The 24,718-nt window shown below is 54.8% G+C and overlaps 9 protein-coding genes across 9 annotated transcripts; 6 read left to right on the top strand and 3 right to left on the bottom strand.

Annotated features, from left to right (window-relative positions):
- Window positions 1–1,902: 1,902 nt before the first annotated feature.
- On the top strand, window positions 1,903–3,392 carry G647_02213 (uncharacterized protein; the record flags this gene model as incomplete). Its single annotated transcript, XM_008726563.1, has 4 exons — window positions 1,903–2,074; window positions 2,124–2,401; window positions 2,454–2,905; window positions 2,957–3,392. 4 exons carry the CDS (start codon window positions 1,903–1,905, stop codon window positions 3,390–3,392), a joined length of 1,338 nt encoding a protein of 445 aa, XP_008724785.1.
- Window positions 3,393–4,601: 1,209 nt separating this feature from the next.
- Window positions 4,602–5,936, top strand: G647_02214 (uncharacterized protein; the record flags this gene model as incomplete). The annotated part of the gene is made up of 1 exon (XM_008726564.1): window positions 4,602–5,936. One exon carries the CDS (start codon window positions 4,602–4,604, stop codon window positions 5,934–5,936), a length of 1,335 nt encoding a protein of 444 aa, XP_008724786.1.
- A 516-nt stretch (window positions 5,937–6,452) lies between these two features.
- On the top strand, window positions 6,453–7,640 carry G647_02215 (uncharacterized protein; the record flags this gene model as incomplete). The annotated part of the gene is made up of 1 exon (XM_008726565.1): window positions 6,453–7,640. One exon carries the CDS (start codon window positions 6,453–6,455, stop codon window positions 7,638–7,640), a length of 1,188 nt encoding a protein of 395 aa, XP_008724787.1.
- A 68-nt stretch (window positions 7,641–7,708) lies between these two features.
- Window positions 7,709–8,316, bottom strand: G647_02216 (uncharacterized protein; the record flags this gene model as incomplete). The annotated part of the gene is made up of 2 exons (XM_008726566.1): window positions 7,709–7,879; window positions 8,020–8,316. 2 exons carry the CDS (start codon window positions 8,314–8,316, stop codon window positions 7,709–7,711), a joined length of 468 nt encoding a protein of 155 aa, XP_008724788.1.
- Window positions 8,317–9,353: 1,037 nt separating this feature from the next.
- Window positions 9,354–10,508, bottom strand: G647_02217 (uncharacterized protein; the record flags this gene model as incomplete). Its single annotated transcript, XM_008726567.1, has 1 exon — window positions 9,354–10,508. The coding sequence occupies one exon, from the start codon at window positions 10,506–10,508 to the stop codon at window positions 9,354–9,356; it is 1,155 nt and encodes a 384-aa protein (XP_008724789.1).
- A 1,235-nt stretch (window positions 10,509–11,743) lies between these two features.
- Window positions 11,744–14,296, top strand: G647_02218 (uncharacterized protein; the record flags this gene model as incomplete). The annotated part of the gene is made up of 1 exon (XM_008726568.1): window positions 11,744–14,296. The coding sequence occupies one exon, from the start codon at window positions 11,744–11,746 to the stop codon at window positions 14,294–14,296; it is 2,553 nt and encodes an 850-aa protein (XP_008724790.1).
- A 249-nt stretch (window positions 14,297–14,545) lies between these two features.
- Window positions 14,546–17,331, top strand: G647_02219 (uncharacterized protein; the record flags this gene model as incomplete). The annotated part of the gene is made up of 3 exons (XM_008726569.1): window positions 14,546–14,572; window positions 14,628–14,836; window positions 14,886–17,331. The coding sequence occupies 3 exons, from the start codon at window positions 14,546–14,548 to the stop codon at window positions 17,329–17,331; spliced, it is 2,682 nt and encodes an 893-aa protein (XP_008724791.1).
- A 752-nt stretch (window positions 17,332–18,083) lies between these two features.
- On the top strand, window positions 18,084–20,359 carry G647_02220 (uncharacterized protein; the record flags this gene model as incomplete). The annotated part of the gene is made up of 3 exons (XM_008726570.1): window positions 18,084–18,126; window positions 18,191–19,178; window positions 19,204–20,359. 3 exons carry the CDS (start codon window positions 18,084–18,086, stop codon window positions 20,357–20,359), a joined length of 2,187 nt encoding a protein of 728 aa, XP_008724792.1.
- A 1,598-nt stretch (window positions 20,360–21,957) lies between these two features.
- Window positions 21,958–24,712, bottom strand: G647_02221 (uncharacterized protein; the record flags this gene model as incomplete). Its single annotated transcript, XM_008726571.1, has 3 exons — window positions 21,958–23,332; window positions 23,390–24,244; window positions 24,297–24,712. The coding sequence occupies 3 exons, from the start codon at window positions 24,710–24,712 to the stop codon at window positions 21,958–21,960; spliced, it is 2,646 nt and encodes an 881-aa protein (XP_008724793.1).
- Between the last annotated feature and the right edge of the window lie 6 nt (window positions 24,713–24,718).

Below are 24,718 nucleotides of genomic sequence, written 5' to 3' on the forward strand. Positions count from 1 at the left end.
TCTCGTGGCTCGTTTGTGATAGCAGATGATGTTAGAGACAATGATTGAAAGTGTCACGCACCATCACATCCTACCGTCGATCAGGTCAAGAGTCAGCACTGGCATCTTTTGCCAATTGTGGCATCACGAGGATGTCGAAGAGTAAATATGTCGGCATAACGTCGTCCGAGCCATCAGGTTACCCTGTGCTGTGGGCTGTTACTCTGCGCACTGGTATGCTGAGACTCGAGAGCAGCGGAACGCAGGACGAGGCCGGAAGCAGTCAAGACCGTAAGAGGAGTCCTCGCCGGTACGGAGGACGTTGGTGCTGTATACCTACTGTAGGTACTTTGGGGGCGTGTGCCAATCGGTCGCATAGCGATTTACTATAGTCCCTTTGGAATGTGTGCGGAAGCGTGTCCTTTACACTGTACTCCTACTCGGTATCGACGGCGATGATCCTCCATATGGCTGGCGTCAACTGGTCTGCGGAACGAAGGAGCAGCCGCCCCCAAGAACATGATTAATTGAGGTTGCACGTCTCGAGACCAACGTGCTGGTGATCTCCAGTAGACACGCTCGGAGGGAGCCTGAAAGGAGTTGTATCTCCAAGAGGGAATACTCCTTGCCAATGACCGGAGGCTGACAAGGCTGAAGGTCTGCTTGTACTGATGATTTTCATGCCAAGGATCCTTGCATAGGATCAAGTTCCATGAGTCCGTGGCGATCGTGTGGGACGCTACCAGGACTACACAGCATCAAGCTGACCGAGGGCACGGGACTGAAGCAGTGCTCTGCAAAGTTGCGGCTTCGATGCTGGATGGTCGACACTGCCGGCGTTGGTGTTTTGACCTCTTAACACATCGGTGGCATAGCGCCAGTAGACATGAATACTGCCTAGACGGTAGCAAAATCAACAGCACATACTTTATCAGGGGTGAGAGCATCCGCTGTAGTAGAAGCCTCTTGATCGAGAGATTGCAACTCCTCGCTAAGAATTGAAGGAACGAAGTCTTTGTGTTCGGAAATTCCTTAATTACAGTGTCCCTGCGTGAATGCCAAGTCCCCCCCTTCTTGCACTTCGATGGTTTAAGATGTTTTCCCCAGCTTATCTGCTAGCCCGCACTGCTTCCCTTGCGTTCGTCCGTCTCCGAGAATGATAGCACGCATTGGGTGTGCGTGGACGTGTCTATGTCTAGGCGATTTGAAGCTTGGCAGCCCTCGTTGCGTCCCTGATAAACTTCCTTGGCTTCAGCGACGTTGCCTGCTTGTTGCCCGTGCCGTTAAGCGTCGACGGCGAGAATGAACGCCACCGAGCTTAACGGCGCTCATGTCCTCCAGTCCGTTCGCGCGTGTCCCTTGCAGCAAAGCCGCTGTCCCCGTTCAGCGAGCATCTGAAACGCCGCTAGGGGCAACACCTGCAGCGGGGATTTCGTCTTGGACAGGAACCGGCAACCCTGTTGGCGTCTCATCACCTTCGTTTGCGTCACTCTGGGCCCTGTTCTCCGGCTTTTGCGTATGGAAAGTCTTCAAGCCCTGCTCAGTCGCCCCATTCCTCCTGCATATCCCTGGCGACGGAAACCTCATGCCCGGACAGGAACCTCTTCTTCGCCCACTTGTTCGACGTTGGAACCGAAGAGCGCATCCCTGTCCGTATCTTGACATCTTCCTGTTTTAGGACCATTCCTGCAGCGTTCTGGTCCTCAAAGTGCCGCGAGTGCCTCCTGAAGAAGGCGCCCCAAGAGTCTCACCAGCAACATGAACCGGGATGGATCCCCTCCTGGATGCGTGGGACACGTCTTCCGGTCATTCCCCATCAGATAACAAAGGGTCTCGTTCTTATTCGTGCCCACTGCTCGATATATCCATCAGCGAATGTACAGTCATGCTTGTTGGTTTTCTGATGCTCCGCAGGTATACACAATGAAGCTCTATAGCACAATATTTGCCACCTTGGGCGTTATTGCGTGTTGCCTTGCCGCGGACCAAGACATCCTCACCATCTTGAAGCAGCAGAATGACATTTCAACATTTATTGCGCTACTGGAGCAGTTCGATGACCTGGTTGACATCCTGAACCGAGGAACCTTCAGCGGTGTGTTGATCCATGTTCCGCCCAACAACTGAGCTGATATCCAAGCCAGTCCTCATTCCCAACGACCAAGCTCTCGCTGCCTTTGCCAATGAGAACCCAGACTTGAGCAACGACACGGACGCACTGCGAGCCCTGCTGGAATATCACATTGCGAATGGAACACACCCGTCGGCCACGTTCGGCCTACAGCCACTGTTCGTACCAACACTATTGACGAACCCCGACTATACCAATGTCACGGGCGGCCAAGTAGTAGAAATCACGTCGTTGGATAACCGCTCAGCGGTGGTAAGCGGAGTGAAAGCTGTATCACACGTGGTCGAAGCCGTGAGTGACGGCGCAGCTCGCACATGTCACTCGTGAGACTGATAGAAGATAGGACATCTTCTACCTTGGTGGTCTGATTCACATCATAGACTCGGTTCTGACGATTCCAATCTCCTTTCCTGCAACCATCACCAAAGCCGGATTGACAGACCTTGTCGCGCTACTCAACAAGGGTGGATTTCTAACGCCAAGCTCTCCGGCCGCAACAATAGTGAATTCGCTGGCAGATTTGACAATTTTCGGTCCGAATTCATCGCGGTTCTCCGCCAGCTTTACAGGATGGGAGGGACTCTCGAGCACGGATCTTCTGTCTATCTTGCAATACAGCATATCTCAAGGACCGGTCCGTTACTCTTCGACCTTCCAAAGCAACACCCAGATCCCAACGTTAGACGGCATATCCGCCACGATGACCGAGCAAGACGGGCAATTTTACGTCGACGCATCACTCATTACGACGAAAGACTACCTGACCTCGAATGGAGTGTTACAGATACTTGACAGGTAAGTGGAGGGCTGCACAGCCGGATGCCGGTGACTAACCCAGGTGTTTAGCCCTCTGAGTCCCAATACAACAGGCCAACAACCTCTATCAACTCCCACATCGAACCACGGCGGTGCCTCTGGAGGTCTGAGCACAGCTGCAGCCGCGGGTATCGGCATTGCCATTGGCGCAACCATCCTTGGCGGTGCACTTGTCGTTGCGTTGTACATGCGGACCAGACGCCGACGCAGGTTTGCCGAGTTCACTGGAGGACAGAACCGCGATCCTCCGCCGAGGTATGAATTGGACGCGAAAGGCTTCCATGAAAGTACCACGGACGCCGGAGAGGTCCCCAGGAGCCAGGTGATTGAGATCCACCACCCGCCCCAACCGCGATCTCCGCTGGAGATCGATGGACATGAAAGAAGCCGGATCAGTGTCACGATCCAGGGCGCGCCTCCTCGGCACCTGGGCTTTCAGACTCGATCTACTGAATACACGAGCTGATTGGGAGGAGAAGCATAATCACGGACTCTTAACGACTGTATGAATAGCCTCGAGAATGGGCTTACCTTGGGGCAGGATCGAACCATGACAAGCCGCTCACTTGTCTTCTCGGTTCAGCGGCTGGTCACTGGGAGACCCGAGGAGCTCGGCTCCTGTAAAATACACACTCACATGTGCAGACGTCTATTATGTGGATTTGCTGTAGTACAGATACCCTCACGTCGAAACCAAAGTTGTTTATCTCCCGAGAGGGATATTGAGTTCCTACTACTTCTGCAGGTGCTACGCTACATTATTGGATTACCGCGTTCAAACACGCACACTTGAGTATTTCTGCCGCTTCACTCCGGATAGAGGCATATCCCGTGACGGCACTAGGCCCGACTGGGACTGGTGGCACTTGCCATTCTTCGAGTCCTTCATAACTCTCGATCCCTCCCTCTTCTTTCTCTCTTTAGTTCTTCTCTCTTTACTTCCTTTGGACTTGTTCGCAACAATGAAATGAACGCATTACAACTCTTTTGGCTGTTATTGTGACACTCTTCTTCCTTGTTTGTTTGAAAGCAATGCAGCCCTCTTAGCTCTTATTGTGGCGCTTCTCCTTGTTCGTTTAGCTGGCTATTAAAATGCCAAATGGCTTTGGATCAAGGGACGACAACGACAACGAGGCCATCGACTGTGAGCCCGCGACTTGCAAGTGCACCACCGTTGATGCAACCAATGCAAATATCTGGATAACACCATGATGCGCCTGATGAACAATATTCTGGTAATTCAGAGGTGAAGAGCGCCCACCTAGGTATATTGTCACTTCGATATTTGGGCCCTGGTGCCTGTGCTGACTCTCTTGATGCCTCACCTTCTCTTCTCTGCAGGTTATTGCCTCTGCCTTTGTGAGTGCCTCTGCCATTATCCGTGACATTATCCATGCCTCTGCTTTGTCCGTGCTTCACTTTGTCCATGCCTCTACTTTGTCCGTGCCTGACTTTGTCCCTCGAGACGGATGTTTACATGTTCTCCGCTTCTCCTGGAGCCTCGACCTCGACTGCAGCAGCGTCGGAAAATCATCAGCCGGGCCACTGAGAACACTTGTAGTCTCACAACCCCAGCTTTTACAGGTCACTCACAACCACTTCAGTCTCTCACAATCGCCGGCCTTTGCTCCGGACACTCTCACAACTCCAGAACCCTGTCATTTATACGCAAAAGATGGATGCCAATAGGCCTAACTTTCAAGCTGATCGTCCCACACAACTCACAGATTTGCCGAACGAAGTGATTGATCGAATCTGCGAGTACCTCGTTGTTGCCCAGTCGCAGCTGAAGCCATTCAGACGTTCCGAAATCAAGAGCATAAGAAGTGCGCTGAAAATCGAGGGGTGGGACAGTTTCGGCTTCATTGCGGGAATCGATCGGTGCACCGGCGTGTTCAGATGGCTTGATTGGTTTGGAACTGTGGTTCCTGCTGGTACTGATGCGATGTATTTCGGAGTCCTCACACAGCCAAGCAGAGCGAGGACCAAATCCAAAAATAGCCTTGCCAAATTTGCAGCCACCTGCCAACGATTCAGCAGCCATGCCAGGACACTGTACGCGCGACGGACCTTCACCCTGACGATCAGTAACAGCGGAATCACTTTTGAAGGTCTTCGTGACGCCTCTCCTCTGCAAACATTCTCCGTCTTACCGAAAGATCAGGCATCACTTCGGCCTGGTGCGGCCATGATTGATCCTGCCAGCCGCCGCATTGTCAAGGTTCCGAAGAATACTCTTCCTGGCAATATCGCGTTTGGCTGCTTCTCCAAGGTGTTCAAGAGTTTGCGACTACTGCAGATACATGTCAATGTTGATTTGGCCTCGGAACGGAACCAAAAAACTAAATTCTTCTTGGGCCAGCTTGGAGGCTTCCTTGTCTCCCATCCTCGTGACAGCATCTCACTGTCAACCCTGGAGGTCATCGTGAATCTGGGCTTTTACGAGCTTAAAGAATATGCTGCGGCTATGATTCACTATCCGTTTGGTTTCGACTTTTTTCCAGAAGTCGTCGCATTTTCCAGACGCGGTATTGACGTCCAGGGTACTTCCATCTCCGAAGCTGCTGTACCGGAGGTATCGACCACACTAGCGACTTTGAATAGGTACGTGCAGCAATTCCTTACCAAACAGGGGGTTGGCTGGGAGAGAGGTCCCACCGGGCCAGACGTGGGCTCTCTGAAGACCAAGACTGTTATCCGCGGAGACGGCACAGAGTGGATGCACTGGGGCAAGAAGCATAAGCTTTTCTTGTCGGCCAACACTTACGAATTTGGAACCTTCAACCACTTCTGCGACCTCCTTCAGCGTCAGCTGTATGGCTCCAGTCCTACTGCAGAGAACAGTTATGTCGATGGCGTGCCTTTTGTCTGCAACCTCGGACTCCCCTTGCCCCAAGTGCCGACAGCAAGACCGATGATTGCAACCAAGGGTCGAAAACGGGCTCCTACCAGTGAACGGAATTCTGGCGGACTCGATCTCAAGAACTCCAAGAAACGACGGCTTGGATAGATTAAACGATTGCTGAGGCGTCATATGTGTTCCGGGCCCGCAGGCGATCAAAATGGTCTAGCATACGGAGTACCGCTCAATTACACAATTGCTAGTCGAAAACCAAGCTTAGTTGAGTAGCCTCACGTAGATTGTAGTCTTGGTCATGAGGCGTCTGCTGGCTACCGAGATAGGAGACAATGACTCTACTATTAATTTCCACTTTCGTAACCCAAGAGTTCCAATATGAATTATGTATGTAGAATGTGAGGACGAAGCTGGTTAACGAGCCCTCCAGGAGGGTGAATGGAAAGTGAAAGGGGATATTCAGGGGCAATCGGACCAATTATTCTCCGACATCCGACATCAGGCTCGCGCATCCCTCATGATTGACCACCTTCGTGCTTACCAAACTCGTTGCCAATCCACGCAGACGACCTCGACGAAGTGTTGTGAGGATGGCCACATCTTGGGTCATTGCTACTTGACTGAGGGTGTCGGACCTGAAATAGCACAGATAAACACTTCACACTCAAGATGAGGTTCCCTCTCTCGCTGTGGGCGGCCTTCGCCCTTCTCACGACGACCCTCGCCGCCCACACCTCCAACTGGGCCGTCCTCGTCTCGACCTCGCGGTTCTGGTTCAATTACCGCCACCTCGCTAACACGCTCTCCCTCTACCGCACGGTCAAGCGGCTTGGGATCCCGGATTCGCAGATCCTTCTCCTCCTGCCCGACGACATGGCGTGTAACCCGCGCAACGCATTCTCCGGCACCGTCTATTCCAACGCCGATCGACGCATGGACCTATACGGCGAGAACGTCGAGGTCGACTACCGCGGCTACGAAGTCACGGTCGAGAACTTCATCCGCTTGCTCACCGACCGCTGGGAAGAAAGTGTCCCTGCCAGCAAACGCTTGCAGACGGATGAAGGAAGTAACATTTTGATCTACATGACCGGACACGGCGGCAGCGAATTCCTCAAGTTTCAAGACAGCGAGGAGATTTCCAGCTGGGATTTGGCCGATGCGTTTTCCCAGATGCGGGAGAAGAAGCGGTACAATGAGATGTTATTCATGATCGACACCTGCCAGGCCAACACGCTGTATCGGCAATTCTACGCGCCGGGGGTGATAGCCACTGGCTCGAGCGAAGAGGACGAGTCTTCATACTCTCACCACGCGGACAATGACGTGGGAGTTGCCGTCATCGATCGCTGGACGTACTACGTGCTGGAATTCTTGGAGTCGCAAGTCACAGGGCCGACCAGCGACAAAACGCTGGGCGATCTCTTTGACAGCTATGATGTGGGCAAGATCCATAGTCGACCCGGCGTCAGGTGGGACTTGTTCCCTGGTGGCGAGGAGGCAGGCCGCAAAAGGAGAGTGGTCGACTTTTTTGGGAACGTGCAGAGCGTGGAGATCCAGGAGGGCAAGGGCGCTATCGAAAGCTTGGAGGAGGATATCCAAGGCCTGAAGAGACTGATTCAGGAATACCAAGATTTTGCCGCTGCTCAGGAGAGTAATCGGACGGAGATGGCGGGTCTATTGCAGCAACGGACGGCCGAGAAGATCAAGGGCAAAGGGAGTGCGCGTTCAACACAGCAACACAACATTGGAAGAATGAAGGTCTCGAAGAATAATCAGTGGGCACGACAGGTCGCTGGAGCGACTGTCCTTTCGGGACTTGCAGCACTATGGTACTTTGCGCCAAAGCTTGTGTGAACAACGTTTACACCCACCCTGCCATACAGCTCTCCACCTTGCCGCTGCGCTGGAGATGGATCACCCTGTCACAACTTCTCATACGGGATGGGCTTGTTCTTCTCAACCCACACCTTCTCTGCATCGGAGAACGCCGGCGGCGGATCCAAGCCCTGGATCCTCCAGAGATCCCGTGGGGTCTCGTAGATGTGCAGTTCCCAGTCGATTTCGGGCCTGTCGATGATAGACGGCTTCAAGGTCTATATGCACCCAATATCAGCACAGTCCATGGAACCCACAGCACCCGGACGACGCGGAAAAGGTCATCTCATCCAGCCAACATTGATTCGCAACCTTTTCGAGCCTACGTCGCCGAAAACCATACACCGGGAAAACATACCTCGTTAATCAGATCCATCCACTTCCGCCGCCTCTCCTTGCCTTGGTCGGTGTCACTAGCCGCCATGGTCCGTGCAATCTGCTCGACCACGACCCTCACGAAATTGGGCCGTGGCTCACCGCCGACGAAGCATGAGGGATTGGCGCCATCCGCGTCGGGTAAGTCGACGAATATCACGTTGACGTAGAAGGCAGGGAGGCCGCGTGAGACGTACAGCGCTGTTACCGCCTTGGCGAGGTCTTGTCTTTGGACGGGCGAGAATGTGCTGGGATGGGAGAAGATTCTCCAGAGAGGCATGATTCCAGATGGAGCGGAAGATGTGTGAATGTGGAAACTGGTCGTTGTGGCCCCAGTACTACTTGAAGATCTTGATTAGAGTTGAATGATTGTGACAACGTTTAATGGTGCGTGATCGTGACTGGTGTGTTAAGCCTTGCTGTGTAGCACGGAGTACACGCACAGCAATGGCAGCAGCGGGACCTGACAATAGGACTGGCGATGAGGATTAAGATGTGAAGGGCGGTGAGAATGGGAAATCGTGCTTTCTATATATGCTACAGTGTACCATTGCGAGTAATCTGTATCTTAAATTGAAAACTGATTAGTGAACCCGTCCGAGGACACGGCTAGTCCGGGGGTCCTTCGGCTCATGCAAGGCTGTTATTGAACCGGAACCAGAACCAGAACCAGCATTGGTTGCTTCGTTGGTGGGCGGGAGACGTAGACGTGGATGGAGATACTGATGCTGATCCTGATGCTGATGCTAATACCGATACTAGTACTGGTACTGACACAGAACCGCAGTGTCCGTTCCACGGCGAGTCTTCATAGGTTTGCCCGTCACTCACTAATCATCATGTCTCCTTTCCCGCTACGAGTAGGTCTAATTACCTCGGGCTATTCCAAGTGTAAGGAGCAAGTCTGTGAGTGGACGGTGGAAGTACTGTACCACTAGGCCTGGCTGGCCCTCTGTCTGATGCCGTTGACGAGCACGTGTGGGTCCTGTAGTTCCGATGTTTGATAGTCATATATGTTGCTAGATCTGGTGCATGGGCATCAATCTCAAGGTGGATGGGCATATCCGATGACACAGGAGATCGGACAGCTCGGGCTCGCCGCCGAAGCGTGTAGTCTTTGCTGGCTGGCGGTGGTAGTTGATCCTCTGTCGAGCAATAGTGACAGTGATTGAGCACTGTATCCTCCTTCTCCAGGAGGCATGGCGTAGTGTTAACGGCGGATTGACAGGCTCATTACGAGGATGCGAAGATGTCCGGCTTCTCGGGAGTTCACAGCACACTGCTGTCGAGCCATGCTTCATTCCAGGACTAGCCCTCTCAGCCCTTCCTTCTGGATTTCTTGTCCAACCTCTGCTGCATGACTTTCCTTCGCTTTTCAAAGCTTTCACCAATACCGACACCATCTCTTCTCGGTCCATCTTGCGTGTCCCTCCCTCTCTTCTGCCTCCGTTCCAGCAAGCTTGTTCCCTCATCTCTCGACCGTCCAGCCACAGTCCTGTTGATCCGATCGCCAAGGCCCCCGAGACCTGTCCAGTCCTCGCCACCAAACAAATCCCGGCTGTCGGCCTCACCTCGAAGTCTTGCCTTCCTTCTCTCGGCCTTGCTCTCTGCGGGAAGTCGGACGAAGTTGCGTTCCTCATAATCGGCTCTTTCCCGTTCGTTCTCCCGGTCACGGGTCGACATGGCGCCACGACCATGTTTGACGATCGTGTGGTTAGAGCCAATGGAGGGCTGAGCGCGAGGTGCTGTCGATAGTTCCTCGTCGATATACTCGTCCAGGAGATGCGACTTGCGTTTTCGTGCGGGAGCATCGCGATCTCTCTGTGTGGCAGGTACGGGCATTGCCGTGGGTGTAATACGTGGTGGCTTGTATGCGCCAGATGCCGTAGATGGTGATTTCGAGGTTGCGCCTTCTTTCCTCGTTGCGCCTGCACTTTGTAGAAGAGCAGCTGGTCTCGGCGCCGCTGAGAAGTCGGCATTTGTCACGTCTTTCTCTTGCGCATCGTGGTCGTCGTCTGATTCTGCGGTGTCTGAGTCAAATTCGTCCGATACATCGCCCGCGAGCTCTTTCGTTGTGGGCTCCTTTGATTTTTGCTTCGCCGTCACCTTTCGGGCGGTGCGCCGGTCGGCTTCTTCCGCTGCCCGCACCACTTTGTCAATCTGGTATTTCAACTTGCTTTCGAGTGGGCGCACGCCTCTTTCCAGGTAGATTCTTAACTCGACCAGCTTTTTCACCACGTCGGAGGTTATATCGGCAGAGTCCTCGCTGTAGCCATTTCGCAGTTTGAGGACTACCAAGAAAACAAGGTTTTGCAGGTATGAGAGCAGGAGGTCATTCTTGATATCGAGGAGAGAAATGCCTTCACCGGGCGGGAGGAACTGTTGCTCTGTGTCGGGGAATGCTGAAGCCGCAGACTCCAGTGCGGTGGTCAGCGTGGCAAGCAAGGTGCTCGTCTGATCTTCTACTGTCATTGTGAGTGTGGTAGAGGTCGGCAGGACAGCAGCATTCGAGGCTTGTCCAGAGAGTTTTGTCGCCGCCAGAAAAAGTTGCAGAGAAACCCAAATCGCAGATCGATAAGATAAGATCAGGAGACGCGCCAAGCCCTTCCAGCCTTGTCACATCGCCTTCGGGGTACACAGTACTCCGTACTGTGTACATCCACTTTTGACACTTTTTGACAACAAACTTACGCCGTACCAAGGTGACAGTCTGTCAGAGCGTCGCAAACCCACAGAGGGATGATACTGTCTTCGAGGAGCTTCTACCGCACCCAAGTGGACGAAGACACTTCGGTGTTTGATAGGAGACATATGTATTTGACAGCGGCACGCGAGCATGCGGACTGCGCCAGTCTTTCGTTCAGAGCTCCCCCTGCAGATTTTATGATGACCAGGGCGAACTATTCGTTAGTGCAGGACTTTTCCAGCAAAAGGCTACGTTGGAAGGCGGCTATACTTCAATCTTCACTCAAAGTGGAATATTCGGGGGGTACACGAACTCCCAGGCAATATTGCGCATAATGCGCTGCTAGCTTGGCATGAGCAAGCACGACGGGGCAGGAGAATACAATGCGACCAGATAATGTGCGATGGCGAGTGACGCTTCCAAGCTGGGGAATGCCACACCAGGTACTCCGTACTCCGTAGTGGCTTTTATGATCATCCCAAGGGCACCTGCAATGATACTCCGCAGCCGGAGTTCGTAGACGGCGCCGCATGTTTAGAACCCTGCTGCCATTGTTGGAGGCGGGCGAAGCTTTGTAGCTGCTGTGTGACACGGTTCGGTACAAGGCACATGTCTTCCGGAGTTCAGCTTCTGAGCGACATCTCGTCTATGCAAGCAAAATTTCCGGAAAGGTAACTCTGAGAATAGGGACCTGTCAAACTGGCTGAGGCTGGCCAAGTTCGTCTCGCTTGAGTAGATCATGACGTCGCCCGCTCTCCTTTTTGACGGGGACAAACAATCCAAAAAGGAGCAAACAGAAGATTGTTCCCGCTGATTCTATTCACGCATTGCTGCTGCTGCGATAGACGACGAAGAACGCGACGATTGAACTTCACGCCGAGTGTCGGCGCTTGTTCAGTGTCCTCCCAATCACGCGTCCCTGAATCCGAGCCTATGCCGCCCACGCGACCCTTGAGTTTCGGGAGAGCAAGGATTCACGGGTGCGCCGTCTTGCCCTGGTAAGGCCAGGTCGTCTGCCGTGATGGGCGATCACGAGTTCCACGCATCCCTCCCGGACTTCAAGCACAGTCTTCAGGGATTGCCCTACAGCGAGACCAGGGCGTCCAAACCTCCCATCCGGGTCACGCGCTCGACCTCGTCCTTACTTCGCGAAATCGAGAAGCCACAGCCCTCTCCGCCGACCGGGGATACCGCGTCGCTCTCCTCCAATAAGAGATACAATTTACACGCGTCGTTGCCACAGGATGGAGACGCCCCTCGCATTCAGGCCGCCGGGCCAGATTCAATCTCCGCGAGGGAAAGTCAGACCAGCACAACTCTGAGTCTCAACACAAGAACCCCCACTCTGTCGAGTCTTACGTCTGCCACGGTCAGCATTCCTCAGATCCGTTTCGATGAGCCCGCTGTCCGAACCTCCCCCGTCGACCGCAGCAGCAATTACAGTACTGGCGACGACAGGAGATGGTTGTCACTGAAACCGTACACATCGACTTCGGCTGCATCAGGAAAAGACGTTGGCGCAAACACACCCGGCACGTTCAAGGCACTGTCGTTTGATGTCAGTATTCCTACAACTGGATTTGGCGAGGAGCTCCTGCCGACGAACAGCATTGAATTCTCGAAAAGGGGGAGCATGCTTATCGATGGCCGAAGGGTGAACCAGTCAAGTCGCAAAACGTCCCCCAATCTCTCCGCCATCATGGACGAAGAGAGAGTGGAAGAGGAGTCCAATTTGGCAAAGACTTCGGCGCCAGAATCTACTCCGGCACCCACTCCAAGGCCTGCCCCGAATGATCGCTCAAATGCAAAGGTGCTCTCGGCGGATGAAGAGATGTTGTCAGAGAAGGTCCGGGCATTCTACGCTGCAGGAACAGATGGGCAGCAAGAGACAGAGTCCAACACCAATCTGGCGGTACGAATGGGAACGCGATGGCAGTCGACGCTGGGAGCCGATACCCGCAGTGTCAGCATACCGTCTCTATCACGGGCTACCTCGACCACTGACATGAATGACGAAATGACCAGCTTGCGACAACCAAGCATGGCGGGTTCCATCTCCCAGTCACACATACTGCTTGAGCGCGAGGAGTATGAACTAGCCGGAGGCCTCGAAGACTGGAAAGATGTCGACGCCCAAGAAATCGACCGCTACGGTTTTATCATTGCCAAGACACCTGCCACCGCCGGCGCCGATGAATCCAAACCCCAGCGACTCACTCGGGTAACCACGAGTCTACAAATGGCCAGTGAAACACCACGACGGAAAAGGACGCTCCGGCGCACGCCCAGCAGTGCGCATGGCTCGATGCGGTCCGTACAGAGTAAAACCGGGACAGCCGAGACGACGCCGCCTCGACCCATGAGTTCTCAGAGCGGATATGCCGGCACACCACGCCGACGAGCATCGTCCCGCCTCCCCGTTCCTGGCTCCCGGAATCGTCGTCTGATGGATTCGGCGATGGATATGCTCACGCTCCCCACTTCAGCACAACAAACGGTCGAGGACGGACACGTGCACATCTCTAATGCGCGCGCCCGGCGGAAGGAGCTCGAGCGTGAAGAGAAATGGCGACGTATGGCTCGTGCGAAACCGCCGTCCAAGGATCCCAAGACTGGCCTTCCCCTTGTTGGAGCAGGCTCAGAGAGCGAATATACATTCGACGTCTCAAGCTCCAAACTCATCGAGCGCACGTGGAAAGGCATTCCTGATAAGTGGCGCGCCACGGCATGGCACTCGTTCCTCAGCACGTCCGCGTCGAAACGGAAGAACCAGCCCAGTGACGCAGAGTTGACCTCCCTCTTCCATCTGTACCAAGACCAACCCTCGCCAGACGATGTGCAAATCGACCTCGATGTGCCGCGCACTATCTCCAGTCATATCATGTTTCGGCGGCGGTACCGAGGCGGTCAGAGACTCCTGTTCCGCGTCTTGCACGCCATGTCCCTCCACGTCCCGGCCACAGGGTATGTTCAGGGCATGGCGGCTCTCGCCGTCACGCTCCTGGCGTACTACGACGAAGAAAAGGCCTTCGTCATGCTCGTGCGCATGTGGGAGCTCCGAGGTCTCGGTCAACTATACGCGTCTGGATTCGGTGGGCTGATGTCTGCGCTTGATGACTTTGAGAAGGGATGGCTTGGAGAGGGCGAGGTGGCGAAGAAACTGGAGGGCTTGGGCATAGGGCCCACGGCGTACGGGACGAGATGGTATCTTACGCTGTTCAACTATACTGTGCCGTTTCCCGCACAATTGAGGGTGTGGGATGTTTTCATGTTGTTGGGCGATGATACGACCGTGGCCACAGCGCCGCCTCCGAGTCGAGGGACGATGTCCTCCAAACGAAAGGATGGGCCAGATGGGGCGGAAGAGCCGAACTTCGGCACGACTTTGAATGTTTTACACGCGGCGAGCGCGGCGCTGATTGACGGCATGCGCGATATACTGTTGGAGTCGGACTTTGAGAACGCGATGAAGGTATTGACCAGTTGGATCCCGATTCAGGACGAGGATCTGTTCATGAGGATTGCACGCGCGGAGTGGAAAGTCCATCACGCAAAGTTGGCCAAAGGCCGATGAGACGGACTGGACTACGCTGGACCGATACCCAAGTACATAGCTCAGCGCACATTTATGTCTATCTACCTACTACTCTGGTATTTCCCTGCCTATACTCCGTACAGTACGTACAGGCGCTTTGCTTGGCGCTCCTCCCCGCATGTGAAAGCGCATCTGAAAATTTCCCCACACCGTAATTAGCATGAATTGAATTGTTCCGCGTACGTGTCTGCTGCGGCATACACCTCGATAACCTCGCATAAGTCAACGATGGGCAAGCGCGGTGGCGGTAGGAAGGTAAGCAGACGTCTCGCAAATGTCCTCCCCAGCGCAGCTCCTAACGATTGTACAGGGTGGCGGCCGTGGCGGCAGAGGTGGACCAGCTCGTCCTCGCGACAATCGCGACTTTCGCTTCAGCAAGCAGGATATCCCCCGACAGAATGAAAGGTTCGAAAAGTACTACAACCAACTTGGCATACTGCCAGCTGATGAGAAGGATGCCTTCTGGGAGGCTATGAGGAGAGATCTTCCCAACAGCTTCAGATTCACGGGCTCGCGAGAGTATGTCGATTCGTAACACCGATGGCGTTTGATGGGCTAATAATCTCAGACATGCGCTCGCAGTCCAGCAACGGCTCAAAGACTACTACATCCCCGAGATCACCTCCATAACATACGAAGGCCAGTATGTCGACGCCCCGCGACCGGTCGAGTGGTACCCCGAGCAACTGGCCTGGTTCATGACCACTCCGAAGAATGTCATCCGCCGATTCAAGCCTTTCGCCTCCTTTCAAAAGTTCCTCGTGGCCGAGACCGATGTAGGCAATATAACCCGACAAGAGGTGGTTAGCATGATTCCGCCGTTGGTCATGGATCTGAAACCAGGAATGTCGGTGCTGGATCTTTGTGCTGCGCCGGGCAGCAAATCCGCCCAGCTGATCGAGATGATACATGCCGGCGAGGAAGAAAGATGCAGGCGCGTCGCTTCCAATCCGGACCTGGATAGCCCACCAGGCGAAGACTTTGCAGACGACGGTCGATCGACAGGTTTACTCGTCGCCAACGACGTTGACTACAGGCGAGCACATATGCTGGTCCACCAGATGAAGCGTCTAAGCTCGCCCAATATCATCGTCACGAATCACGATGCCACAGTGTATCCGTCCATCAAAATCGCTTCACCACCGACAACGGAGGGCAAGCCGGTACCCAATCGCTATCTCAAGTTCGACCGCATTCTGGCCGATGTACCGTGCTCCGGCGACGGCACGGTGAGGAAGAACATGGAGATCTGGAAGAATTGGTCCCCGAGCAATGGCCTCGGGCTCCACGCGACCCAAGTCCGGATTCTCGTCAGAGCCCTCCAGATGCTGAAAGTTGGGGGCCGGGTGGTATATTCGACCTGCAGCATGAATCCAGTCGAAGACGAGGCTGTGCTCGCAGAAGCTATCAACCGCTGTGGTGGTGCCCAGTGGGTCCAGATCCTCGAGACGAAGGACTTGTTGCCCGGCTTGAAGCGCTCTTCCGGGCTTCGTGAATGGAGTGTCATGGATAAGGCTGGCCGGATCTGGAAAGACCATTCCTCTGTGCTACAGCATAGGGAGGAGCAAGGGGCAGATGATGCACTTAATAGATTGTCAGAGGGCATGTTTCCCCCCAAAGATGAGTTGCCTCTCGATCGAGCCATGCGTGTCTATCCTCATCAACAGGACACGGGAGCTTTCTTTATCGCCATCTTGGAAAAGAAGTCGGAGATCAAAGCCAAGCCAGAGGAGAAGCATTCAATCGCTCCCAAGGTCGAAATTTCAGGAGCCCCCAAGGTCGAGCTTGAGGCCAACTCTGGTGCTGCCGTGGAGAGCGGGAACGGCATCGCCAACGGCGACGGCACCGCGAATAACACCGCCAGAGAGGACTCCGCAACGCTCACGAAGCGTAAGCGCGAGGACGACAGCGATCAGGACGGCATTACTTCGCCGCTCAAGCGAGTTAAAAGTGAAGAGAACCTTGAAAGCACCCCCTCCAGTCTCCCATCGGCAGCCTCCATTACCGACTCACTCCCTCAACAGCCTACAAAGGCCACACAGCCACCGTCTAACCCCAACAAGAAGAATCGCAATCAACCCTTTGAAGAGCCGTTCAAATACCTCTCCTCGACCCTCCCGGAGATAATGCGAATCCGCGACTTCTACAATCTTTCGCCTCGTTTCCCGCTCACCCGCTTTATGGTCCGGAACCCTGACGGTACGGCCACGAAGAACATCTATTACACCAGTGAACTCTCCAAAGAAATCCTACAGGAAAATGAAGGCAAGGGGTTGAAATTCGTACACGCCGGCGTGAAGATGTTTGTCAAGCAAGATGCCCCTTCTCCTGAAGTTTGTCCGTGGCGGATACAGACTGATGGACTGAGATTGTTGGAGACGTGGGTCGGGCCTGAGCGAATCGTCAGACTGAGGAAGAAGGAGACACTGAGGAAGTTATTGATTGAGATGTTTCCAAAATTCAACGGCGAAGAAGGGGAGCAACTGGGAGAAGTAGGCGAGCAAGTCAGGAAACTGAGCATGGGTTGTTGTGTTTTGATCGTCGAACCGACCGAAACCGACGAGAACGCGGCCGATGGAGAGGGCTTGAAAGAGAGGATGGTCTTTCCGCTATGGAAGAGCATTCAAAGCTTGAACCTCATGCTGCCCAAGGAGGACAGAAAAGCCATGCTGTTGAGACTGTTCAATGAGGAGACCCCGCTTGTCAATATGAGCAAGGGATGGACGGACGCTCAAAAGGAGAAAGGCACAACGGGTAATGGGAAAGATGAGGACGAAGTCAGTGGGAACAGAGCCACGGTCACAAATGCTGATGCCGCTGGTGCTAGCCTGATTGACATCCTGGAGGAATCAGTGGATGCAAGTCTGAGACGAAATAGCTCCAGTCCCGAGGTCGAGCCTGTGGATGATGCTGGGCCAGTCGTGGAAGTTGACGCAGATGATCTCACGGCGGACGTTGGGTCAGACGGGGACGACAACGAGGCTGGAGGCGTGGCACTGCCGGAAACAAGATGAGAGGGGCGGGTCGTAAACGACAAGGCAGCCATAAGTATGGCGCCGGCCGCTTCTCCGCTCGAATAGCGATCGGAAGCTACATAGTCTGAGCTTGGCCAGTGCCGTGGTCGTGGGAATGTGGAATGAACTGTCAATCAATCATGGCAATTTCCTACAGTGAACCTGTCCTTGTACAAGGCAGAACCGACAAGCGGCAGTATTGCCCCACTACTCAGCTGCACCAAGCACTTCGGATTGGTTGAAGCATTTTTGACTAGCGAAGGAAATGCGTTTTGATTGGCAAGGGTACTAATCGGGCAGACGGAAACAGCCTTAGTCGCCAATCAGTCGGGCAGGTGGGGCTCAGCACGCGGGCCAGGCTCTCGCTAAGCCCTCAACTGCCCCCCGTGGCACAGGGCGGATGGCCTCCTTACCCCCCTGTCCCAGTGCCCGCCAGATCTAGCACCACGCGCCCAGACCTCACCAACTCTTGTCTCTCGTGTTCAACATCGACGACGCTTTCAGCAGGTAATTGTGTCCAACCATTTGAGTCCGGCAGAGGCAGTGCTTCTCAGACCGTGCGACGCCCGTGGTCTTGTCGCTGCAGAATAGCCCCTTCACAGCATGATATCGCAGACATGGCGCAGAATGAAAACCGCCTCGTCAGCCAGCGTGGTTTCCTGTCTTTTCTTCCCGCACTATGCGAGCGCCTGGATTTACGAGGTCTGCCACAGTGTCGGTCGAAGTGTAGAATTCGGGCACATTTGTGAGAAATGGCTGACAAAGACGTGTATGTTGGCGTGTGGCAGAACTGGAGTGAGTCGATCCCTTTTCCACGAAAACCAATCTGTCGAAGAATAGCTCGGTTAACCTTCATCAGACCTAGGGCCACCGCTCGGATTGACCTTGACTGTCCCAGCCATCTGGGGTCTTGTCCTTATCGCCCTTCTCGCCCTGGTCGTGAAATGGGCGGGCACCCATTTCTGGGGCATCATCTGTTTTGTCCTCCATGATATCCGGGCGACTTCGGCTTCACACGATGGCTTGCACTATCAGCATCAGGCGCTCCTGCGGTCAAAGGTCTCCGAAACAGACTTTCTCATCCGGATGTGCCGACTCAGTTGGGCGTGGAGGGCAAGCACACCTGCAGCGTTTCGGAGAGGATTCCCTCTCGCCATCCTTGCTGCGGTGAATCTAATCGCCTTCCTTGTGGCTGGTATTCTGTCGGCTCGTGTCACGGTCGGCGACAGCGAGGGGCTTCTCGTTGGGCTTTGCGGAAATCTGGAGTTGACGGCAAACAAGGACTTTCCCCTGTGGACGCCTAGTGACTGGGAGACAGGCGATGCGCTGTTTGTCGCCGCGTACAACGCTTACCGCGGTCATCTCACCTACGCGCAGACGTGCTATGCAGGAAACATCCAGAACAGCTCCGACGCGCAGTGTAAATCCCCGAGCATACCGTACATCGAGTCGGAGATCAATCGCGAAGCGGACTGCCCTTTCGCCCCCGGAGTGTGCACGCACCCGGCGATAACGCTCGACACTGGGTTGATGGATTCTAATCGTCACCTCGGCATCAACATGGGTCCCAAGAGTCGGTTACAGATTCGGAAGAAGACGTCCTGCGCCCCGATTGATATGGAGGCGTATTCTACGGAGTGGACTTCAGACATCCAACCTGGGACCGAGATGTTCTTCCCGACGCTGTTCCCCAACGACACGTTCAAGTATTACTCGATGGGATCGAGCTGGCTGTTTGGGGCGCCGGTCAGCAACTTCACCTTCGTCATGAGCAATTATTCGCTCTACGTGAATGGACTTCCATATACATTTGGGCAAGTCATACATACCACATCCGCGCGTCTGCCGTATATTTTGACTAACGTTCCGCAGTGTCCGTACCGCGTATGCAAAGAACTTCACCGAGAGCGGCTTCTTCCCCGACGCCGACTTGAACCGCACGGACGCCGACGTCTCGCTCTTGACGCTCAACAACCGCGTCGCCTACACGGGCAGAGTCGACGACCCGTTCTTCGAAGCACACCTCAACTCTGGAGGCAACCGCCTCGCGGACGCGTGGGTCTCGGACAAAACCCTCACGGGCATCGCCTGCACCGAACAATACCAGTTCTGCAACCCGGCTCTCCGCGACCCTGATTCCGATACAGCCTCCTCAGACGCTGCCGACTCACCGCTCTGCGGGCCCCTGGGCGCGCTGTATGACTACGACCTCACGACCCCGCCGGCGGCCCTGTCACTCAATGCGCGCCAAACCGCCACGTACCGCCTGCTCCGCGACATGGTCTACTCGCTCCGGTTCAACAGTTTCCTGATGTTCCTGAAGAACGAGATCCTCGCGGCCAACAAGCTCGTGTACGGCTCCTTTGGCATCTCGACCCCGCTCACGCCGACGGCATGGCACATCGAGATCGAAAACATCCACAACATTACGCTGGCCGGCCTGCAGCTGAACATGATCTCCCACGCGGCCGCCACGGACGTGCAGATCCGGCCGGGACTCCAGCTGATCGACCACATCGTGCCCGAGACGGACGCGGACAGCCTCGCGCTGTGCCGCAGCCAGCGCGTCAAAGTCACGACCCACAGCTCCTTCAGCATGGCGGGGATTCTGATCATCCTGTGCGTCAGTCTGCTCATCATCCTCGTCGACGTGGTCCTTCCGGGCATGGTGCATCGGCTCCAGCGCACCTCCCCGGTCGGCGACGCCGCCAAGCAGGCCTGGGACGAGGACGACATCCTGCAGATCCAGCGCCTGGCGTTCGAGGGCCGGGGTGTCGGGCCCTGGAAGGGCAAGAGTGGAGGCAGCGTCCCCGTCACGGCGGGCTGGGATGTCCGGTTTCGTCGTGACAAGGTGTACGGGAGTGGCCTTGGGAAGACCGGGCTTATGGTCCCCTGGGAAGGGGAGTCGACGACGTCGTATGAGGCCCTTGAGCCGTTGACCAGCGCGTACAAGAGCGAGGGGGGTGGGGCTGTCAGTGCGACGGAGCTGAAGACGCCACAGAGCAGTGTGTTTCGGTGGCATGGGTGAGGATGCAGGACACGGTGCGCGGCGTTGCATTACACTATCGTAGTGTGATGTGCAGTCGGCGGTATCTGTCTGAGTATCTGTCTTTCCATCTACGTACTGCATTTGCAGTAGACGGCTGGCTGCATTGTTAGCGTTTGCAAGGTACAGTATCTTGGGCTGAGCTGATATACGACCACAAGGCCAGACATATATACATACATAGCGTACGGAGTATAATGACATATGCCGGGCAGACTGCAGGTGGTGGGACGAGAAACCCGGATTGAGAATTGCTTGACACTTGCTCTTTCTTTGCTCGCCATTGTCTACAGTCTATTGCACCGTTCAATCTTTCATTCGGCGGGTCGGGGAAGTCAAGTACTGTACTGTACTGTATGTAATATTGTAGAGTGATGATGCCCTTGTCCTGGGCCCGTAGCGGGTTTAGGCTCGCTGGTGCTCTTGCCTATAGTCCCGCTGGTGCTCTTGCCTATAGTCTCACTGATGCTCGCTGATGCTCGTTGATGCTCGTTGATGCTCGTTGATGCTCGTTGATGCTCGTTGATGCTCGTTGATGCTCGTTGATGCTCGCTGATGCTCGTTGATGCTCGTTGATGCTACTTCTCATGTTCCGTCATGCTCCTGCTCCTGCTCCTGCTCCTGCTCACGCTCATGCTCACGCTCATGCCAAGGCTCTTGTCTATACTCATGCCTATACTCCTGACAAGGTTCTTGCTCACGCTCATCGCCGTAGACCAGACCTTCGATATATACTCCCCTCTGGAAAATTTCGTCACACTTCCGTCTGCTGTAGCGTGGCTTGCTCGTCAAGTGCTGTTTTTTACCCTTTCTGAACGCTATTGACGACGCTCACACTGTTGCGGGCAGTCCCGTTCGTGCCCTGGCCATGCGACGCCACGCAAAGGAGGCACGGGAAACACAGTTCATAGGCCATAGCTGAGAGCCTAGCTCCCCAGAGATAGACTCAGTAAGAGATCGATGACATACTGCGGTGCCCTACCACACACACTCTCTGGATGCAACCTCGGCGTTACTGGATTCAACGAAACATAGTGTCGGCTGCATGTGTGGGAGTCGTGCCGCAATTCAACAACCACCGCTTCGGCTTGTGTGGTGGCGGGAGGCAGCCAGTGTGCCTACCTATGTACCACCTGAGGTCGCCCGGGCGACAGGTGCTGTCTTCCATCCATAGCTAGCTGGTACTAGCTATATTCCAGACCTGCAATCAATCATACATTCATCAGACTAGATAGTCACCTAAAGGTGCACTTCTAGCAGCTTGCTTGTTTGGTCTTGGGGTCACATCCGACTTTAGAGCGGCAGGGCGTTCTCTGGCTTGCTGTCAATAAATTCCTTGCCTCATTCGGTATCCACTGGCCTCGACTTGTACGTTGGAGTGCTTCGTTCAAGTCATTGCTCGGTATGGGCGCACATGGCAGCTGTGGCTCCGTTCCCTGCCATAGATCCCAACGAGTCTGCTTAGACTGTAGCTGAACGGATGGCGATCAGACGCCAGTTACAACGTCCGGTCTCTGACGCGTGGAGGACTTTGATATGCTGCCTTGCTTGCTTGCCCTGTCGGGTCAAGTCTTCTCTTCTCAGTCCTGGTTCGTTTCGGGCTTGATATCCAACTCCGCAGCCTGCAAGGATCCAGCACCACCGGCCAATCGGGCGGAGGGTAGAGGACTCTCCTTGGTGTCGCCGGCTCTGCCTATCCCCGTGCTGGTATCGCCGCCGCCAAGTAACTTCGCCAAAGCATAAGCTTCTTTACGCACTGCCGGGAAATGAATTGTCATCGGATCATCATCATCGTCATCAAAGCCTTTCTCCTCTTTCAGCCGTTCAATTACACCTTCAGGCTGGCTCCTGACCAGGGAAACTACCTCCTCGGTTTCGGCATCGAACCTGGAGTCTGTGGCGGAGAGTTCCTTCTCCCTGACTCTGAGAATTGCTGAAATCAATGGTGCCAGCGCGTTCTTACTATCACGGTCACGATCGCGCTCGGAGATGCGAAGATACAAAGACCTCGATCCACTCCAGATGGAGAGATCCGCCGGGGACGCTCCGTTGTAGTCTTTGATGGTCGGGTCGGCCCCGGCATCGAGGAGAATGTCTAGTATCTCGGGCTGTTTTCGCCATACCGCGGCATGTAAAGCCGTGCCGCCGTATCTTCCGGCGCACTCGTCAAGGTTGGCGCCGGCCTGCACTAGACTCCTGACTGTCTCTGTCAGACCATAAGATGCGGCGTAATACAGCGGTCTGGCGTCCTCGAGCTCCGCGCCGGGAGTGAGATAGCCGTGTCTGGAATCAAAGAGGACAACTTGAAGCCAGAAGAAGAACTTGGGGTTCGCCTTGATGGTCATCAACTTGCGGATAAGAGGGAGCAATTCGAGCTCCGCGCCAGACGACTGCACATGAAACGGCCAATTCTGGGCGGCGTACCTCAGAAGCGGGAAGTTCGAAAGCGTCCACGAAAAGTCTTCCCGGTACAATGGCCCCGCCGCAAAGTCATCTAGCAGCAGGTACGAGAGACATGCCTCGGCTATCATCCGGTGCGACATCTGAGGTGGAATGTGGAACTCGGAAGTCTGATCCAGTCGTTCTGTGAGGAACTCGCGCACCGAGTGGTGGGCAATACGTGCAGTTTTGGACAGCGGATTGAAGGCGATCAGGCTGCGGCAGATGTCGATGACGTCGTTTGGGTCGTTCAGCTTCGAGTCGGAATCCAAGAAGTCAAATTCTGGCTCCAGGACCACGGCTTCCGCAAGCTCGGTCAGGCTCAGCGGTGTCGAGGCGTGAGCGAGCCACAAGAGGGCCCTTTTCGCAAACGCAACATCTTCCGGGGCGATGGTGTTTAGGATCCTCAAATAGGAGCCTTCAAGACTGGATGGTAGGTGATTGAGGGCTTTCTTCAGAGCCGCGTCAGTCCTCAGCCGTGAAATTTCGTCCAGCTGGCATTGCACCCAACGGAACCTGCAGGAGTCAGCCAATTTGCTCGTGGCTTGTTCATGATCTTGTGCTTGAACTCACATGCCATGAGAATCTGCTCGCAGAGTCATCTCCACGTAGTGTTTCATCTTGTCGCTCATACGCCGGAGTCGTGGGCTTGTGTTTATTCTCATCCTGATATAGACACTGATGTCCTCCTCGACCGCGACTTCGGGTACTGGGATCTCTCGGAATCCACGAAATCGGCGCCGAAGATGCAGCTCCGGCCGGCTGCTGATGAAGACTCGCAAGGCATATTTGCCCGCCGAGACGGTCGAGGTCAGGAAGTCGCACACGGCCGCGTAGTTGGGTGACTCATCCAAGCCGTCCACCACGATGGTTGCAGAGTCATGACTCTCAAGGAGGGAACGCAAGAAAGACTCGAGGTCGCCCAGGCTTGCTCGTTTCGGGCTCCCCGTGCGATTCGAAGCTCTCGCGTATGCATCGACAATCCCGGCGGGGAGTTCAGGAAGGTCCGAGCAGAACTGCTTGATGATTGCGCCGAAGAAACTCTCTGGCGTTAGGCTTTCCATCGTACTGGCATCATAGTAGAAGTACCCAAGCAGCGAGTCGCTCCGTTTCGTGGTGATCAGGTGATGGATGAGATAACTCGTGGCAATCGTCTTCCCAGTGCCTACTTGGCCATGCATCCACAGGAGAGATGACCTGGCTTTCGACCAGTCGAGAAACGCAGGGTCAGCTAGGAGCCAACGACATGTGTTTGAGCAGTGGAGTTGATAGCTGCGCTGATACTGCGCCTCGTACTGGTGCTCGGAAAGCCAGTCTAGGATGTCTCGGCGTTGCTGTGCTGCGTGGCTGGATTTGACGTTCATCGATAGATCCGCAAGACTGTCTGAGATGTCTTCGATGGTCGTGCTTTGACTCATGAGAGCTTCCCTGTTACCATGTGAGTGACGGTCTCTGGAAATCAACCATAGTGGGGACTCACACCGAAAGCGAGCTCAGGGACAGCGACAGGGAGTTCTTGTGCCGCTCGATGGTCGTGATAAGTTCTTCCGTGTCACTCCTGCGTAACGGCCACAGGAGCCGACTGATTGCTCGCTTTCCAGATGACTGGCTCGAGTCCAGAGAGTACTTTTGCAACTTCGATGACAGAGTTTGCAAGACCGCCAAACAGTCCCTCAGAGGGTGTTCCAGCTGATACTCGGGGAGACTGCTCTGTTTCACCAAGACTTGGACACCGACCAGGATACCACTGAGCCCAGTGACTTCAGACACGAGTCGCTTCGCTTCGTCGGGGGCGCCGGAAACGGCGCAGCCATACCGATAGCATCTGCTGATCACTTCGCCCGCCAGCGTTATGATGCCCGCAACCCCGGTGACAATTGAAAACGGATCGGTCATCTCTCG

The sequence above is a fragment of the Cladophialophora carrionii genome (assembly GCF_000365165.1).
Source record: "Cladophialophora carrionii CBS 160.54 unplaced genomic scaffold supercont1.2, whole genome shotgun sequence".
Classification (NCBI taxonomy): Eukaryota; Fungi; Ascomycota; class Eurotiomycetes; order Chaetothyriales; family Herpotrichiellaceae; genus Cladophialophora; species Cladophialophora carrionii.